The sequence below is a fragment of the Argiope bruennichi genome, chromosome 11 (assembly GCF_947563725.1).
Source record: "Argiope bruennichi chromosome 11, qqArgBrue1.1, whole genome shotgun sequence".
Classification (NCBI taxonomy): domain Eukaryota; kingdom Metazoa; phylum Arthropoda; class Arachnida; order Araneae; family Araneidae; genus Argiope; species Argiope bruennichi.
Window position 1 is genome coordinate 56,321,132 of NC_079161.1, and position 18,976 is coordinate 56,340,107.

The 18,976-nt window shown below is 29.2% G+C and overlaps 1 protein-coding gene across 1 annotated transcript in view; it reads right to left on the bottom strand.

The window, feature by feature from the left end:
* Positions 1–12,843: 12,843 nt before the first annotated feature.
* LOC129957698 (uncharacterized) overlaps positions 12,844–18,976 on the bottom strand; it is a 116,994-nt gene continuing 110,861 nt past the window's right edge. Inside the window, exon 4 of the mRNA XM_056070159.1 lies at positions 12,844–12,897. Coding sequence (XP_055926134.1) covers positions 12,885–12,897 — 13 coding nt within the window. The 3' untranslated portion in view covers positions 12,844–12,884. The remainder of the gene's footprint in view (positions 12,898–18,976) is intronic.

The following is an 18,976-nucleotide window of genomic DNA, read 5'->3' on the forward strand; positions in this document are numbered from 1 at the left end:
ATGAGAATATTATTTTAATTCTCATTTTTTAAAATAAAATGTAGAACGTTTTATTAATTGTTTAACTATAATCACAAAGTAATTACTTAATAAATCAGCGAAACTACTTTAGTTATTGAGGCTGATGGCTGTGTCAAGGTTTTATATTGTGATGTAACTTGAAAATAAAGGACGATAGTGTAAACGTTGGTTCAATATATATATATAAGCGTTATAAGTATCCAAACGAAAGAAAATGAGCGGAATCGGTACAATGGTAGTGGCTGTGGAAACCTGTCATGGTATTTTTTACTTAGAGAATGGGCAATGAAGTAGTTTTCTTTGAAGCGTCTCTCGGAAATGGGTGGTGGGTGACTGTTGATGAATTATCTAGGTGTCCAGATATTTCATATGAAAAAAAAAATTGAGGGTTTTAGACAAGTGATGGGATTGGAGATTCATTTCTTTGTCCTTTTCTTTAATTATTTTAAACATTATAGAAAATATTTATATTTAATGCAGTTCCCTTATACATAGGGTGCCCAGTTTAATTGCTGCCGAAGGAAAACTGATAGAAACAAGTAAATGATTTCAATACAAATTTATATTTTATGATATGAGTTAATAAATGTGAAGCTGAAAAATTTATGAATTCTAAACAATTATGCAATTTCTAGTTCTAATGATCATATGTAATTTAAAATTTTTGACACTGTAATATTTTGAACTAAAAATTTCATACGCTCAGCTAACTAAATTATGAAGTTCTGTATTTCCTTATTTAAGATTAATAAATTATCGCTTCGAAGAAGGCCGTGGATTATTTCGTGCACCTTCGTCGAAAAGGCCTTTAAAATAATCTAAAATCGTCTCAAACACAATCGTTCTAAATTTCATAACTCAGTCAGGTTTGGTTATGGAACTTTTATTGATAATAATGTCTTACTAAAACCATTAAGTGTTGAGCATTACCTGAGTGGTGTATAAACTAATTTAGAATTTGTAATATTTCCAGTGCTAAATTTATTGACTAAAACTGCATAATATATACTTCTTTACAAAAATTAGAGCATCTTTTTAAACCACCGTGTAACAGCATATACGTATGTGTGTGTGTGTGGGGGGGGGGGTCCGTGTGCGTGCGTGCTTGTCTCTAATACTTAAAAATCAATTTATAACCATAACTAGAAGAAGATTTGAACAGATAAAACAATTATGATATACAACAGAAAAATGCCAAAAACAAACCCTCCGCTTGCATCAGTGTCTTAAATAAAATAAAATCTGAACGCACCTAAGTTTTCTGAGAAATATTAATTTAAGAAAACATACATCTTCCTAAGATAAATATTGAAAGCTGCAGCATAAAGTTATCCCGTACATTATGCTACAGTCGAAAATTTCGAAATTTATATTATAATGGAAACGGAGAATAATTTTATTTTATGTGTTTCTTTTGAATTAGATATTACGAGCAGTTACTCATTTGTAGCTTTGTTATAAAATGATGCAAAGTCATCTTTTATTATTTTCTCCATTACCATTATCCCTGCACTTCTTTGGAGCATGAAAATCGTTCCTTTTAAGTAAATTCTTAATTCAAGAAAGAAATCGCATGGTGCGAGATCGGGAAATGTGTTATTTTAAAATATGGAAGAATGCGATATTTTAATAGGTAAATTGGCAGAACGAAATTTCTATCAACAAATGCCTTATATTAGAAAACATCCAAGGAACTTACTGTAAATTCAAATTTTGAATATTTCTAATCAAGATCCATATTGATATGCTGAGTGAGCTTAAACATCATGATCTAGTTACTAGTTTGATTATGAACAGTCGGCCATATCTTAATTTTGCTTATTCTGAATCAAATGGCATAATTCATTTACATTTTACACTTATTTTAAAACCGAAGTATATAAACTTTTCAACATTTGAAATTTTTTTTGTAGTATGTTTCGATACACCTAAATAAACTCTTATCACTAATTGTACCCAAAAACTGCAAATCTATCATTTCTAAAATAAATATTATGCAAATTATTATTATTATTATTATGCAAAGCTCATTCCCATTCAAATTCATTAGAAATAATTCTTTTATTCAAAGGATTTTTTTTTTCCTTTACATATTTTGTTTCTAGATCTAGAAATTGTTAATCTTATTATGTTTGGTTGGCATTGCATAAAAATCTACTATTTTCTTAAATTAATTGGATATTATTGCGGTTCGAGTGGATTCGTAAATGGAATGGGACTTAATTAAGATATAGAAATGTACAGGGTGATCAAGAAATAACACGAGGTGTTCGGAGCCTTGTAGCGTGTTATGTAATGAACGAAATATAACAAGGTTTGGCCACCATACACAATGAAGTATGCGGTTTTGATTTATCAAAAAAAAAAATTAGCACCGAAAAACGTCGATAGGAAAAATTCTGATTCTGTTATCGATCGAAAACTTTATTGTGTAATTTGCTTCTACGGGTACTTTGTGACATGACATCGAAGAAAAAAGGAAGGGTTGCGGGAGTTTAAGTCATTCTGCGTTGTCACTACGTGAACGAGTCGAGCTGTTATTAGTCGAGCTGTTTTATCAGCGGGATGAAAACGCCAGTGCTGCTCTTCGTGAATACCGGCGGTTAAAACAGCTACGTAGAGGACAGATGACCATAACTAACTTACGAAAAATGGTTGAAAGATTTGAAGCAACATAAATGCTTAGTTTGCCGAGAATTCAAGACCGAGGAGGTCAAGGTATCACGCAGGAACAAGTTGAAGAAGTTGCAAAAACAGTTATGGATCAGCGACAGCTAATGAGCAGAGTACGTTCAGTATCATGACAAACAGATATCCTGTTTTCGACGGTGCAGAAGATATTGCGTAAGATCCTGAAATTTTTTCCGTATAAGAAAACACCCTTTAACTGATGATACTGATCTGAATCGTGGCAATTTCTGGTTGTGAGGTGCTTCTTTTCATTTAGAAGACGTTGAGTATCAAGTACATGTTCCTGACATTCCTATGTAAAAGATCAAACAACCTTACATGTCAGACGAATAAATGCCGATAAGAAGCTAGCCACCGTCGAAACTCTCGCGTATCGCATGCAATTATTGGAACATCTAATTGGTGATCAGCTTGAGCAAAATTTGTAAGTTGCTATAATAAACATTTTTCATTGGTAATTGGTGTGTTGCTATTTACTGTTTCCATTGGCAGTTATGTATTCTTTTTACACACATTATGCGCTTGCAGAGCCAGGATTTCCCCTATCTTCGTTCCTTGGTACAGGTTTTTTTTCTTCATAAATCAAAACCGCATACTTTAATGTGCATGGTGGCCAAATTTTGTTCAATTTCGTCCAGTACATAACACGCTACAAGGCTATGAACACATCCTGTTATTTCTTGCTCACAATATATTTACAGCAGTTATTAACAAATATTTACAAATAACGCATCAAAATTAATCATATCTTCAATAGATTACAGCACCCACTCATTACGTCACTCTCAGAGTATGGAACAAACTAAAGATGCTCTGCAAGGAATGGGCTTAGCTAAGTTCAGCAATCTCGTCGAGGGCAGATGCATAGATGATGGTGAGGTATCTATGTATTATATATTTCATTAAGCTATTCTCGCTTAATGAAAATTCAACAGCAATTTTTTATTAGGTCATGTCTTTCATATGCACTGAGTGGCCAAACTGTTATGACCATTTGACACTTACATGTAGATCTACAATATCTTCACATTACTGTCTCTAGAGGGCGTGACAGTTAAAAAAAGTGAAGGTAGGATAACTAATACATCTATTGTAATGCGTTGCTTGCGAAGAAATAGGTAAAAAACTTGATTTAGCTAAGTTTGAATGAAAGATGATTTTAGATACTCCAAATGTCAAAACCAGTATCAGCAAAAAGGCTGAAAGGCTAGAGAATTCGAATGTTCGTGAAGTGCTCGAGAGCAGCAGTTATTAATGTTTGCATAGAATGGATTATCAAGCAGAAAATTGGATCTCAATGTCAGCCTTTTTGTCGTTACAAGCTAATGAATGCTTGATCTGAAGGGAGACTTACCAGAGTTGTTCAGTCCAACAGAAGAATTTCATTACGTCAAATTATGAGGAATCTTAATCAAGCAGCAACAGCGACGTTCTCAGGAGGAGTTTTGCATTTTGGATGGATTTCCTGTATATTACTCCGTATAGGCTATGAAAGCCCCAAATGTCTGCCTTGAATAAAAGTAAGCTTCTCCAGTTTGCAAATGATTACAAGGATCACAATTAGACGACTGAAAAAAAATCATATGGTCGGATAAATCGCATTTTCAAAAATATCATGCAGAGAGCAAATTCCTAGTATAGAGAAAACATAGACCCTGTAATTGCATTACCACAACATTTCAGAAAGTGACAATATTGTTATGGATCACCGGGTTCGTTTGTAGTGGGTGTGTGTGTCAAAACACAATCAGCAGGCCTCAGTAGAAAACAACGACGATGTTTATTTACAGAAAGAACAAGAGTACACAGTCGAGACAAATACAAAAACGACAATTACATACAACCGAGACGAGCACACAGGACAGCACACAGCAGCTATCTACAACAAACAGTAGCCCACAAGTAGTAATCGACTACAGCACACAAAGCGGCCAGACAGAATCCAGCAGGAGAGGAGAATCCTTGGAGCTTCGCTCTACGGTCTCTCCAGACGGCTGAATCACTCCACTGTCACCTCCATTTAGCTGCTTCCAACCGCCAATTTACTACTAAATGACTGGCTACTCCACACACGACACCGTCAAACAGCTCCGTTCAGCACTAGCTTGCGCTCCACACAACTCTGGTCCTCCGCCGTTGCTTCGCTATCCTCTTGAAGACATGTTACTTGTCTACAATTCCGATCTGGTTCACTGAAGCTTGAGACTACCAGCCTTTTATAGCTCCCGAAAGTTGGGCCGAGAATCTTCTAGGCCAATCAGGCGTATCACAGTTCCTAATGGATGGATTGTTAAAATTTACGAAGTTTCCAGCATTATCTATTTTGTCGCCAAAGTAGCCAAATGGCTCACAAGTTTGTCGCCAAGCTCATCCAATACAGATGATTGTAAATCAGTCTTTCCAGTGATAGAAATAATCGTGCTGGGAAGCAACTTTACAGGCTTGTAACAATATCATGTTTGAGGAAGGCTTTGTTGCCATTGTTTGGTCCAATGACTAGTATGGAACAATGTCTGAGTGCCCAAGGTATTTAAGTATTATCGCAGATCATGTACATCTTGTAATATTAACGATGTACCCTGACGGGACTTTATACTATCAGTAGGATAATGCTTCTTGTCATAAAACTGACATTCTCTGTAAATAGTTCGAAATACTCGAAAAAGAATTTAAATAGCTTCTCTAACCTGCACAATCATCAGATCTTAATCCAATTGAGAATATCTCGAATGAGATCAAACGAAGAATTAGGCAACTAGATCCATTATCATCATTTTTGAAGGAATTGGAAAATGCATTTCCTCAGATGTAGTCAAAAATTCGCCATACCATCGATGATCATCTCATAGAATCCACGCAGGATGTAAGACAAAAGTGTGTCCTATATTGTATTGAAGAAGTAGTCATAATAATTTGGTCACTCTCAGAATACACTCGAATTTTTACAAAATGGGCGCAAATTTTGGCACTAAAAAATTTCAAATATATCATTAGTCTTTTACAAAATTATTACATTTGTAACCCAAAACTTCGATTATAATCTAAAATACTTACAATTAATGGAATTTATGACAAATATATAAATTATTAATAAAGCTTACATACATTGCATACATACTTGTAGCTTTTTTACTTATATACATACATACTTTTACTTTTTTGCTTACATACATACATACTTTTACTTTTTTGCTTACATACATACATACTTTTACTTTTTTGCTTACATACATACATACTTTTACTTTTTTGCTTACATACATACTTGTAGATTTTTTACTTATATACATACATACATACTTTTACTTTTTTGCTTACATACATACATACTTTTACTTTTTTGCTTACATACATACTTGTAGATTTTTTACTTATATACATACATACATACATACTTTTACTTTTTTGCTTACATACATACTTGTAGATTTTTTACTTATATACATACATACATACTTTTACTTTTTTGCTTACATACATACTTGTAGCTTTTTTACTTATATACATACATACATACATACTTTTACTTTTTTGCTTACATACATACTTGTAGCTTTTTTACTTATATACATACATACATACATACTTTTACTTTTTTGCTTACATACATACATACTTTTACTTTTTTGCTTACATACATACTTGTAGATTTTTTACTTATATACATACATACATACTTTTACTTTTTTGCTTACATACATACATACTTTTACTTTTTTGCTTACATACATACTTGTAGATTTTTTACTTATATACATACATACATACTTTTACTTTTTTGCTTACATACATACTTGTAGATTTTTTACTTATATACATACATACATACTTTTACTTTTTTGCTTACATACATACTTGTAGATTTTTTACTTATATACATACATACATACTTTTACTTTTTTGCTTACATACATACTTGTAGATTTTTTACTTATATACATACATACATACTTTTACTTTTTTGCTTACATACATACTTGTAGATTTTTTTTTCATATATTTATTCATCATTCTATTTATGATTATATTTTTAAAAAAATTTATATTTTAAAAAAAAACTATTTCGAAAGAGAAACTTAAAACTGCTGAAAAATATGCATCTTACATCTTCACTGTCTAACGAATTTAGAAGAGAGAAAAAATTTGTCGAGTAAAGACATTCTCAGATTTCTTATTTTCCTGTTTGTTGACAGGCTACACTCTAATAATTTGATTGATGAGATGCTTCAATTTAGTGAGTTCAAATACATTGTTGCTTCATCATTTAGTAATTTTGCTTTCTTGCAGATTCAAATAATCTGAATACTTCATCATTAGTATTCAGATTATTTGTCTAGACTGTCCATCAATATTTTTCTATCTTTCATACGCCAATAAGTATTAAATGACGTTGAGCATCAATATAGTATTGAGTATTAGAAATGGTATAATGGTAAGTACTTTTCCAAGGTAATGTGATATATACCTCAAATAAAAGGGATAAAGTTATAGATTAAGAATAATGAAACTCTAAGGAAAGAAATGAATACATTATAACTATTTTTTTTTTATTTATTGCATTTTATTTATTTATTTTGAAGCTCATTTTTTTTATTCATATGTATCAAATCTGAGTTTTTTAAAAAAAATCATAAAAGAAAAGATTAAGCAATTGAAATTATAATGCAAAACATTTTTAATACATCTAAATTGCAATGGTCTCATAGAAAAAGTTATTTAAATAATTATTTATTAAATAATCACTTAAGATTTATGTTGATTCAAATCGAACTGAGTGTGACAAAGATCAAAAGAGTTTTCAAGCACATAATTTCTTCATTAACAATACTGCAATTTTGGGCAAAAAAATATCTATTTATACATGGTTTACGAATTTCAAGACGTGTTGCATGAGTTTTCAAACATCCTGCATGCATCATCTCATTCTTTTGTATTTATAAATTTTAATTTAAAAATTTATTACAGAAATAATTTATTTTTCATTATTATTGATTTGATTGTATCTGCTGCAGAAAGGGAGCTGTTATTTCATAGCCACATTTGCTTTTTTTTTTTTTACTTTTCTTAATTCTACTTGATAGTCAAATCTTCTCTGGTAATTGATTATTTGCATTGGTTATAATTATCCTTGCTGGAACGCAGCAGAAAATTTCCTCTACTCTTAAAAATAATATGATCTCGCTCTCTTTCTTTTCCTTTCCTTTCTTTTCCTTCCCTTTCTTTTCTTTTCTTTTCTTTTGTAAAGCCAGAAATTAAATATTGTAGTCTAAATAATCCTGCTACTCACTGAAATTAGATAAATCATGCTTTTGACTTTTTCTAAAGAAGTTTTATTTCTGTCACATAAATTAAAAGCTGTGGCTATTTTAAATAACAAAAAATAATGAGCACCTTCTTATTGTAAATGTTGAGTAATTTCACAGTAAAACCATCGTGATTATCTTCTTCCAATTTCAGAAAATTTAAATCACTCTTCAGCAAATAATTAAAAACTATATTTTGAATAGAGCTTATTTCGTTCAATATTTAAAGCTTAATAAGTTTTTCAAAGTATTTTCAAGAAAATTAATAAAATCCCCATTCATCATATAGTGAACAAAAAGGCTTCAACTTTTATTGATATTCAGAATAAATTGGTTTAAATGAATTAATTAAAGTTATGTAGAGTTAAAAATATAATTTTTTAGCTTATAATCTTTAATATCCTTTATTCAACTTCCAAAGATATGATCTTTTAAAAGAATTTTTTTTCTATTAATTGTAAAAGATGTATTCAAGAATTAAATGAAGGAATTTCAAAGACATTTATTTTGTTCTGTGACAAAGATAAAATTTAGTTATATGAAAATTAATTAACAGATTTTACTTGCATACACTTGGAGAAATATTAATATAAAAAAACCGTAAAAATAAAAAAGGAGATAATTTATTTAGAGCTAATAATAAAATAATTTTAAGAGATTACGAAAATATATTTTTTTATCTCAAAAGAATTTCTTTTAATATTAGATTTCTTGCTGTTGTTAATACAGATTTTCTTTCTCTGCTTATTATTATCTATTGTTAGTTACCATAATTTTTACGAGGATTAACAGTTAATTAAAATTTCAATTAAAACTTTTATCCTATCGCCAGCAAAATTTTCTAATTCTCAATTTATTGTACGTTTGAAAATCACTCTATTTTATAAGAATTATACCACTTTACCAACTATACAATATGCTTCTTTAATTCTGTTATATTCCCTAATGTTTGAATTTTAATTTTTTTTAAACTGGAAAGGATTAAATCCTATTAATTTAATATCTTCTGTTTAAAAGGAAATATGTTCATAAAAAATATAAGGATTGAAAATAAAACTATTCAATAATGATATTCGATTCGATGAATATTATAAATCACTAATATTCGAATCACTGAATATTATATTTTATTTTGCATTGAACATTGTGCAACTTTCTATGTATTATCGAATGTGTTTCATAATTTACATGCTATCGAAGAAGACCAATTTATAACTAATTCTTTGATTAAAAACATAATTCAGCACACTACAACAAGAAAGAGAAATGCTATGCTAAATAAACGATATTATATTTTTCTAAATACAATTACAAGACAGAAAAACAAGTATTTATAATTGCGTAATCTTAAAAAAAAATTTCATCGTAGCTTATTTTTAAAGCAAAAATTAATTGTAGCTGCTTTATGATTAGAAGATTTCACTAAACAAACACTCCTTAAAAAAGTTAAAAATATGGTAAATAAAAAAATAAATGGTAAATAAAATATGGTAAAGTAAACCTAATATTTTTTTTTTCAAAAATATAAATTGTTACTGTAAATTAAGAAAATAAAAAAAAATTAAAAATTGTCAAAGATAAAAAAAATGTTTAAATAAATCATTATTATTAAATGATTTATTTAACTTTAAATTTATTAATGATTTATTTAGCTTTAAATTTTAAAATGCTAATAAAAATTATTTATTGATTTCGAACATTTTCGAAAGTTATCGTGCAGAAAATTTCGAAATCTAAGTCAAAATAAAAATCAAGCTTCAAATATCATTTACCTTTTCAAAAATATATCAAAATTCTCAGAGAAATTTCTCCAGGATGCGTATTTACATCTTCCAAAGAATATGTGCAAAGTTGGTGAGCTATAAACAAAACGTTCGAGTCGTTACAGCGCCACTACGCACACATATTCTGCTCTATTATTAGTAGAGATTTATCGACTGACGACTGCTGTTCGATCTCAAAGACCATAAGAAGAAAGAGTTGATTGTTTGAGAAATCACTGTTTTCATTCATGCAGTATAAAAATTTTGCAAAATGTATAAAAATTTAACCTAAGATCGTACAATGGTTATTTATATGAGAATATTATTTAATATATATATTATTGCGCATTTACTTTAATCCAAAAATGCAATCTAAATCTGAATTTGTTTTCTATTCCTTTTTCAAAATCTGTAAATCAATGAAACGTGCATTCTAAGATACTAAATAAATCCGATTAAAAACAAACAGTTTCATCCAGATATCAAATATTTCAAAATTTTATATTTTGCCGGTTATAAAGACATATTTTTTCTAAAATATTTCATGAATTCAGAAATTTATCAAATAAAATTTTACGTTCATTCATAAATCATACGACATTTTTAAATTACGAAAAAAAAAAAACTACAAATTGTAATTTTTTCTTATTTTTATTATTTATCCATTTTTCGAATATTTCGATGTTTCATATTTTATCAGTCTGAAAGACTAAATGTGCTAAATTTAATGCAATACAAACAGACTTGTTATAAACAGACATTAATAAATAAAATGAGTTTCTACAATAAATATGTTTTTAAAAAAATATTTTCTTGAAACAGACAGTGATTATTTCCTTCATAAAACTTCACATATCGACATTATATACATAATTTATTTTAAATTTCTAAAATTTTTTAATGTGGTTTCATTTTATAAGGCCGATTTTATCACCGAGTCATCTCTGTAAGAAAAACGACAATTATTCTTCGCCAAAGCATTAGAATTATACTTCAAATGTATAATTCATTACACGCGTGAAGAATAAGACCTAGTACGATCATCAAGCTGTTCTCACTATCCAGATAAACTAACCCAAGTAGTACAGATTCCTTCTAACAACAAAAGTGCTTAGATCGAATTTCCTCTAGCCCTATAGTACTCCAGGCCCAACTCTAATTCTTGGAGAAACAAGAGAGTCGTTCGGATGCATAATTTAGTACACTATTCCTCGATAATCGTTACGAAGGGGGTCTCCAGCGTTGCCTGAGAAAAACGGCCAACAAATCGGGAATGACGTAAATGGAACTTCTTCGCACCTCTTATCCATCTAATCGCTTAAAAATTTGATGGAGTTCGAAAGTATACCCCGCGAGTGCTGCTTCTTGCCACAGAATCTTTCCTTTACCTCTACTGGGTGTGATTGGTTGGATAGCGTAAGTGTGGGTGAGTTCCCATCAATTTGGCGATAATATAGGGTGTTCACTAATTATTGTCGGGGTTTCCGTACCTCATAACTTTCGAATAAAAAATATTACGCAAAAACCGATTACGTATTCGTAAACTACAACTCAAAGAATTTTATTAATGATATTAAAGTGTAAAGCTTGCACAATTTGCACTTTGTAGGCATTCAGCTGAAGGCGATTACGTATTCGTAAATTACAACTCAAAGAATTTTATTAATGATATTAAAAAGATTAATGAATTTGCACATGGCTGCCCTTCGTGGCTCGTAACACATCGAGACGAAATTCCAATTTCCCTCCAAGTGTTCTCCAGCATTTGTGGGGTAACATTTTGGATCGCAGTAACAATTCTGCGCTTCAATTCATCAAGGGAGGGCACAGGGGTCTTGTACACAATGTTCTTGACAAACTTCCATAGAAAGAAGTCCAGCGGTGTTATATCTGGTGATCTCAAAGGCTATGGGATTAGTCCACCTCTTCGCATTGTTGCCACGTAAAATTCTTTGAGTTGTAATTTACGAATACATAATCGCCTTCAGCTGAATGCCTACAAAGTGCAAATTGTGCAAGCTTTACACTTTAATATCATTAATAAAATTCTTTGAGTTATAATTTACGAATACGTAATCGGTTTTTGCGTAATATTTTTTATTCGAAAGTTATGAGGTACGGAAACCCCGACAATAATTAATGAACACCCTATACTTTTGAATCCTTCGAAAGCAAAAAACACTTTATTCCATTTTCTATTATTAGACACTTCTCGGAATTGATTGTTAGCAAATTTAGAGAGAAGTTGTCAGTAACTTAAGAAAATGTGAAATGTTTACATAGATTGAAAAGCAAGTATCGGAAGCTTATTAAAAAACTTGAATGGACATTAATGAGATGTTGCATTATAGAATTTTCCATATTTTTGTGTGCTTTTAATTCTCAGAAGAGAAAACTTTAATATACAAAAATTACAAGAGATTTTTAAATATCCTAAATACATGTTCCAAAAGAATTAATGCCTTCTTTTATAAATACAAAATATCAGTGCTCATTTCTGGTTTTAAACTCACCCAGGAAAAATGGCTTTAGTCCCTTTATTCTGGCTTTTTTCCAATAGTAAATTCCAACGGGACAAGTAACAGGCAGTATATATTTAGAAGCATCCACTGCTTAATTTCATTTGAGCCTTTCACCCAACAATGAGAAAAAAAATGATACAATTTCATTTTTATCTATTTCGTTGGCCAATGGTCGTGCAGAACAAAAAGGCAAAGAACTACACTTTTTGTTGAGTTTTGTCATTACTTGATTGATAGAGATTACACCTGAAAATGAAACTTTGTGAAAGGGCAAATAAAATAGAAAAGAGAACTCTAAAAGAAAAGTTTTACCATTAGCCGAGACAATAAAAGGGTTATTTGTGAAATCTTCGTCTTCCAAGCACTGAGCTTCTTTTTGTCTGTGTTGTTTCTATTTATAAAAGTCGGCACCGAATTAAATTCGGCTTTCACCATCGATTCGAGAACTGTTATTGGTCTTCCTATTGTTCACCCTCGGTCAATTCAGCTGAAACCTATAAAATTATGTTCAGGCTATTCTTCTTAAGGAGTATTGTTCAGCTACTAGATTTCATTATTACTGAAGTCAGCAATTCCAAAACATATTACCAGACGAAACTGAAAATCAATAATAAGAAAGATGGTTCTTTTAACAAATGAAATCCCTTTCAATAAATACTGTTCATAATTGATTGTAATATAGGTGTTGGAGAAAAACATCTTTTTCAGTGAACCATGAAAATAATACTGTATACGTTTTCAAAACTTACTGTTTAGATACTATAAACAGGGAAACAAATATTTCAATAATTATAGTATGTATATATTCCATTTATGTGGAAAATAATTTAGCAAAAAAATATTGCGGAAAACCCAATAATGTATTGCGATTCATTTTTTATTTCTTTGTCTCAAAAAAAAAGCGTCAGAAACGCTACGTAATACATTCATCGCAATAATGAAAGGGTTCACAATTTCAACGTTATATAATAAATGGTTTCCAATTTCATCGAAATGATAATAAAATGGGTTCACAATCTCATCGTAATAATAATAGAAGGGTTCGCAATTCATCATCATAATAATAAGTAGAATTCACCATAATTATAAATACGTCAGGAACTTAACGCAATGAATTCATCAAATTCATATGAAATTTTTCCAAAGTAATTTGAATTAACAATTCATTAATTAAATATTCATTAATATTTAAGTAGTGTTCCCGTATGTATATATGTATATGTCCCAGTGTATAAATCTTCAATGAGTACAATTAAGTTCATCCGAATTCCAAATCTCTTGCAAATGGAAATATAATATGATAAATGATATTCGTATGATTCGATAGTCACTTAAATAAAGTATTGACAATGTTCCAACATTTTTAAAATTCTTGCTAAAACTTTATTTCTCAATGAGTTAAATATAAACAATGAGAATTTAAACGCTTTGTTATAAGATAAAAATAAATGTATTACTGTAATTCACAATTTATCGATTATAAAATATAACAGGCGATAAATTAAAACAGGGCTAGAATGTATTAGAGCTACAAAGAAATTAGATTATATAAAACATAAATAAAACACAGATTAATTTATCCTTCTTTGCATGATTTTTTTGGTAAATAAATCAGGATGATATAATTCCTGTGCTAGATTAAAAGAAAAATGTTTCAAAAAATAATAATATGAATATATAATTTAAAATAATTAAAAAACAGTATTATGGAAATATCCATCATCATGCAAATTTGCATTTTAATCTCAGTACAATGTCATTCTCTTCTACATTTCTCCATTCATTATCGCTTTTATCGGGGGAAAAAATCTCAGAATAGATATAAAAAATATTCAAGAAGTCGTACGCTTCTTCCAACGACAACAAACAGTGGAATGACCAGTTCAAACCTTCTATAATAATGGTGAGATTTGATTTTTTTTTTTTTGACAGCAACTTTCCTTATTACGCAATAGTAGTGAAAAAAGTTGCCACCAACAACCCATTTATTTTATACCTGTTTTGAGTACAATTTTTTGTTCACTAAATGCTATGAAGGGAAATTCCCACATCATGCAAAGAAGGGTTAATATTTATGATCTGGTTTGTAAAAAAATCTATAAAAACCAATCTGAGGTAAAAAATTATTCTTAAACTAAAGATTTTAATTCCGCAGGTTGTACTCCAAAATTTGCATAATCTCTTAATCTTCCATTTATTTTATTAAACTTTAGAAGCACGTTATAAGTGTCTTTAATTGCAATAATTAATTTCCTGACCAATTAAACTTTTCGTTTAACCAGGACATACTCAACATTATTTAAAATTCCCGTGATAGAAATCTCACCATAGAAAAGTGGAAAAGCAGTTTATTTTCATTATCTCAGCAGAATTCAAACTCCCTTACAGTCTATAAAAACCACTGAAATTCGTCTGCTTAAATAGTAGCTAAATGTGACAAAGCTTATTTGATACTGGATATAGTTTGAATATAAAATGTAACTTATAGAAGTTCACTGCTCCCTCTGAATATATCGAGTGTAAAGTTTCAAAAAATACCCAAAGATCATTCCAAGTCCTTTTGTAGAAATGCCCCTACCTCCAACTACTGCATGCGGTAACAATATAAATCGTTCCGTATCTCCTATTATAATGTGTTTCATTTAAATTACTTGTATTAGTTCCATTTTTAAGCAACGCCATTCCATTTTGAAATGAAATTCGTAACTTCTGTACCACAGGAACAATGTATTGTATGCTGAAAAAATACAATTAAAAATATCTGTTTTACTTTTAGTTATTTGGGTAGAAATGCTTCTTTAAAATTACAACTTGAGTCATAAAAATGCTTATCAAATTTCCTTTATCTAAATTGTGGTAGTTTTTTTTTTTGTTATATTTTTCAAATATAAAGGATTATATAAAGACAAATATCCAACTCTTTGACGGCATTGATTAAAAATTTAATGCACATTTACATTCCTGATCATAAGGCCGTACACCATTTTTTTTATGCCCATTAAGTTTTTGTTTCTAATATAAACGAACAGGCGGACGAACAGACATGCTCTAGAAGTAATTTGTCAAATTTCAAAAGGCCAACAACTTTAAAAGTATGTTTTTTAAGGCTTAACAATATTTTGAAGAGGAAACTATAAAAATTTAGGAATTTTTAGTTTTTTTCAGAATTTTAGTTATGGACTCCAAAAATAAAATATATTCTTTCACATCATATCGAGCATTTTTCCTGTTTATATATATATATATATATATATATATATATATATATATATATATATATATATATATTCACTATTTTTAACAATTTAGAAATCAGTCCTTGGTCACTCTTGTGAATAAATATTATCATAAAACTCCATCAATTGTTTTCGCATACAAACTATACAAAGAGAAATATTGTAAGCGTCAAAAAGATTGAGTCCCTCCCCCCTCCCCCCCTCCCGAGTCCGAAAATGCATTTTTATAGCTGTGTCTATCTGTGCAGACAATAATTGAGCCGTGGTGGCCTGGTGGTAAGGTCTCGATTTGGAACCGAAGGATTTCAGGTTCGAGACTGGATTCCACCAAAGAACCATCGTGTAAGCTGGTCTGGTGCACGTTAAATCCATGGGGGCCAGACTTCTGCCTCTAGTGTGGTGTGGAAGTGTCGTCCTCGTCATCTGATCGTGGTTCAATATTACGAGGTCCGTCCCAAAATAGCGCTAGTGTTGCTTTTAAACTGAACGTTGGTATAACTATACTAAACTAACACACTAAGTGTACACGAAAAAAAATTTCATCCATAATGCATATTTCGCTTTTTATATTTTTCTAAGAAACAGAAAATTCACATGCATAAACGTAAAAAAAAAAAAAAAATATTTTTGAACATTCATGGAATTTGAAACCTCATAGAAAATCCACAATTTGAATGAAGGTTGAAAAACACCTTTGTTAGAGTTTTGACATGAAACGTTTGGGAAGACAACTCCAACTAGTTCAGCATACATGAATGTATAAAAGTAATGAAAAAGCTCTTATATTATTTTGAAAGATATTTAATTATGAAAAAAATGTTTCATGTAATTAAATAATGTAAATTCATTTAATTTCTGTAATAAATGTAATTTCATGTAATTCATGTAATAAATGTATTTTCATGTAATTCATATAATAAATGTAATTTGATGTAATTCATGTAATAAATGTAATTTCATGTAATAAATGTAATTTCATGTAATAAATGTAATTTCATGTAATTCATGTTTCATAAACATTCGTGTAATTAAATCAATTGCGCAATAATTTAGCATTTAACATTTTATTCTTAAGATAGAAATTATAAATGCAATGATAATGAATAAAATTAGAATTTTCAATATTTAATGGGCATCGATTTGGAGTCAACATTTATTATTATTGATATTAATAATACATGTATGAATTATTTGAGACATTTTAAAAAATTATTAAAATTTAAAAAAATGTATGGCGTTACCATTCAGTCAGTCAAATTGCTCTAAAAATTTTCAAATATTTATTATCATTCCTTATTAGAAAATCAGCGTTTATTGCAAATGACAATAAAAAATTATTTATTCTTCATTCGCGTTATTAAATTAAATAAAAATAATAACATTTTTGAGAAGTTATCAGGTTGTGTAAATTTCAGGCCCAATACTTTTAAAAAATCATTTTATTAATTTTTCAAGAATTTCAATGCTTTAGCCCAAATGTATATCACAAAATGGTTTTTAATAATTTTTTGTATTAATTTTTCTTTTTTATATGATTTAAAAGAATTTTTTTATATATAATTTAAAATGGCTATTTTTTTTTTATTATGATATAATTTTCCATGAGAAAAAAATACAGAATTTGGCCTTGCTTTTTATATTCAATGATAATGCTATATATTATTTTATTTAAGAGTATCTATATTGTTAAATATTCAATTTTTAAATCAAATATCCAAAAATTTTCTGTATGATGAAAAAACCTTCATCAAATCCGAAAATCAGCTTATAAAAAGCAAATTTTACAATTACACATTCAGTTTACAAATAAAAATACAACTCAAGAATCTAAAAAAAATATCGTCTGTTTTTGAATCCCAAAATAAAACAAATTTAATTCTCTGAATTCTCACAATTTTCTCTTTTTTTATTTAATTGTTAATCCACGCCTACGTAAGGTAAATAATGAACATTTCATGATATATTTTTTAAAAATCTTATTACAAGACATTTTTTGTTAAGCAAGTTTTTATTATTACATAAAATTGAATTTCTAAGAAATCAATATTTCGAAACTAAGAAAATGATGTTGATTCCATGTTTTACAATTGAAAAACAAAAAATATTTCCAGTTATTTACTTTAATATTCATGGAATGCAAATGCACTTGAGTTATTAGAAATATTTCAATAATTTTAAAATCTGTTTATGAAATTTTCGAACGATGAGCAGTTTATTGAAGCAAAAATATTTACTCAAACATAAAAACTGTTCCTTCAGTATAAAAATCCTTTTAAAGTAGGAAACATCATAAAAAATATCACTTTTATGATTCAATGCCAGATTAAAATATTTCCCTTCTAATTTTATCTTTCAATTTTGTTTTTTATTATTTACAAATCGAATTGAAATAATAAACAACTGAAAAATATGTTATTATGACATTATTTAATAAAAAAGTGAAATAACTATGATAACGAAATACAAAATTTTGATATAAAAAATTCAAGCTTATAATATTGTTACGAATCTTTAATATTGCTTCCTTGCTCTCTAAGCCTTTTAGTAAGAAATAAATGTTTGCAGGTAGCTCTAACGTATGTTGATTGGATACCGGATCAATTATTGCTGATTTTGGTGAATAATTTGGCAAACATTTGGGAACGAATTTTGCGGGTTTGATTTTAAAAAATAAATATTTCCAAATATTTCAGAATCTTGGCCATATCTTTGGGAGGGCTTTAGTTTTGAATTTTGTTCTAAAGCGTTCAAAGCTTTTTCATAGGAACTACAAAATCTAAGGTACACAGATGAATGAATAGTTGAGTACATTTTTTCTTCGTGGATCTCCAGTGACATCTCTCGGAACGCTCTGTGCTGCAGAGGTTATTTACTGACGATTTTCTGCTTCAATGTTTTATTTTAAATTTTGCAAGTTCAATCTCTGCGACTACTTTGCTTATGTTTTGTTAACTGCATTCTCATGCTTCATGTTGAATTGAACCTCATAATCTGTGATCGAAAATTTGCACCTAAACCATTCGTAGTTTTCAACCAGTAATATATAATTAATGGTTAATTTTTATAAAACTTTTCGGACAGAAGTATTTAATCTTCGAATTCGAAAATTTCAGTTAGTTTTGGAGCGATTTTTTTTTTTTTTTTAATTTTTCTCTCTGTACCTTATAGGGCGACTATCTGCAAATCGTTAAATTTTCAAAACTGTTACTTATTTATCGTAAAATTTTGCAACAACAGATTTCTGTGCTGTAATTATACTTAAATACAATTTATAAACTTGAGAAATTACTTCATTCCCAGTATCTTCAAGAGTACTCAGAAGGTTTGTTGATAAATGCACACAAAAAATGTATCCTGCTATAAAACAAGTGCAGACTATATCTACTTTACACCACTTTCTATTTTACCTACATTGCATTTACGTGCTAATTTCAAATAAA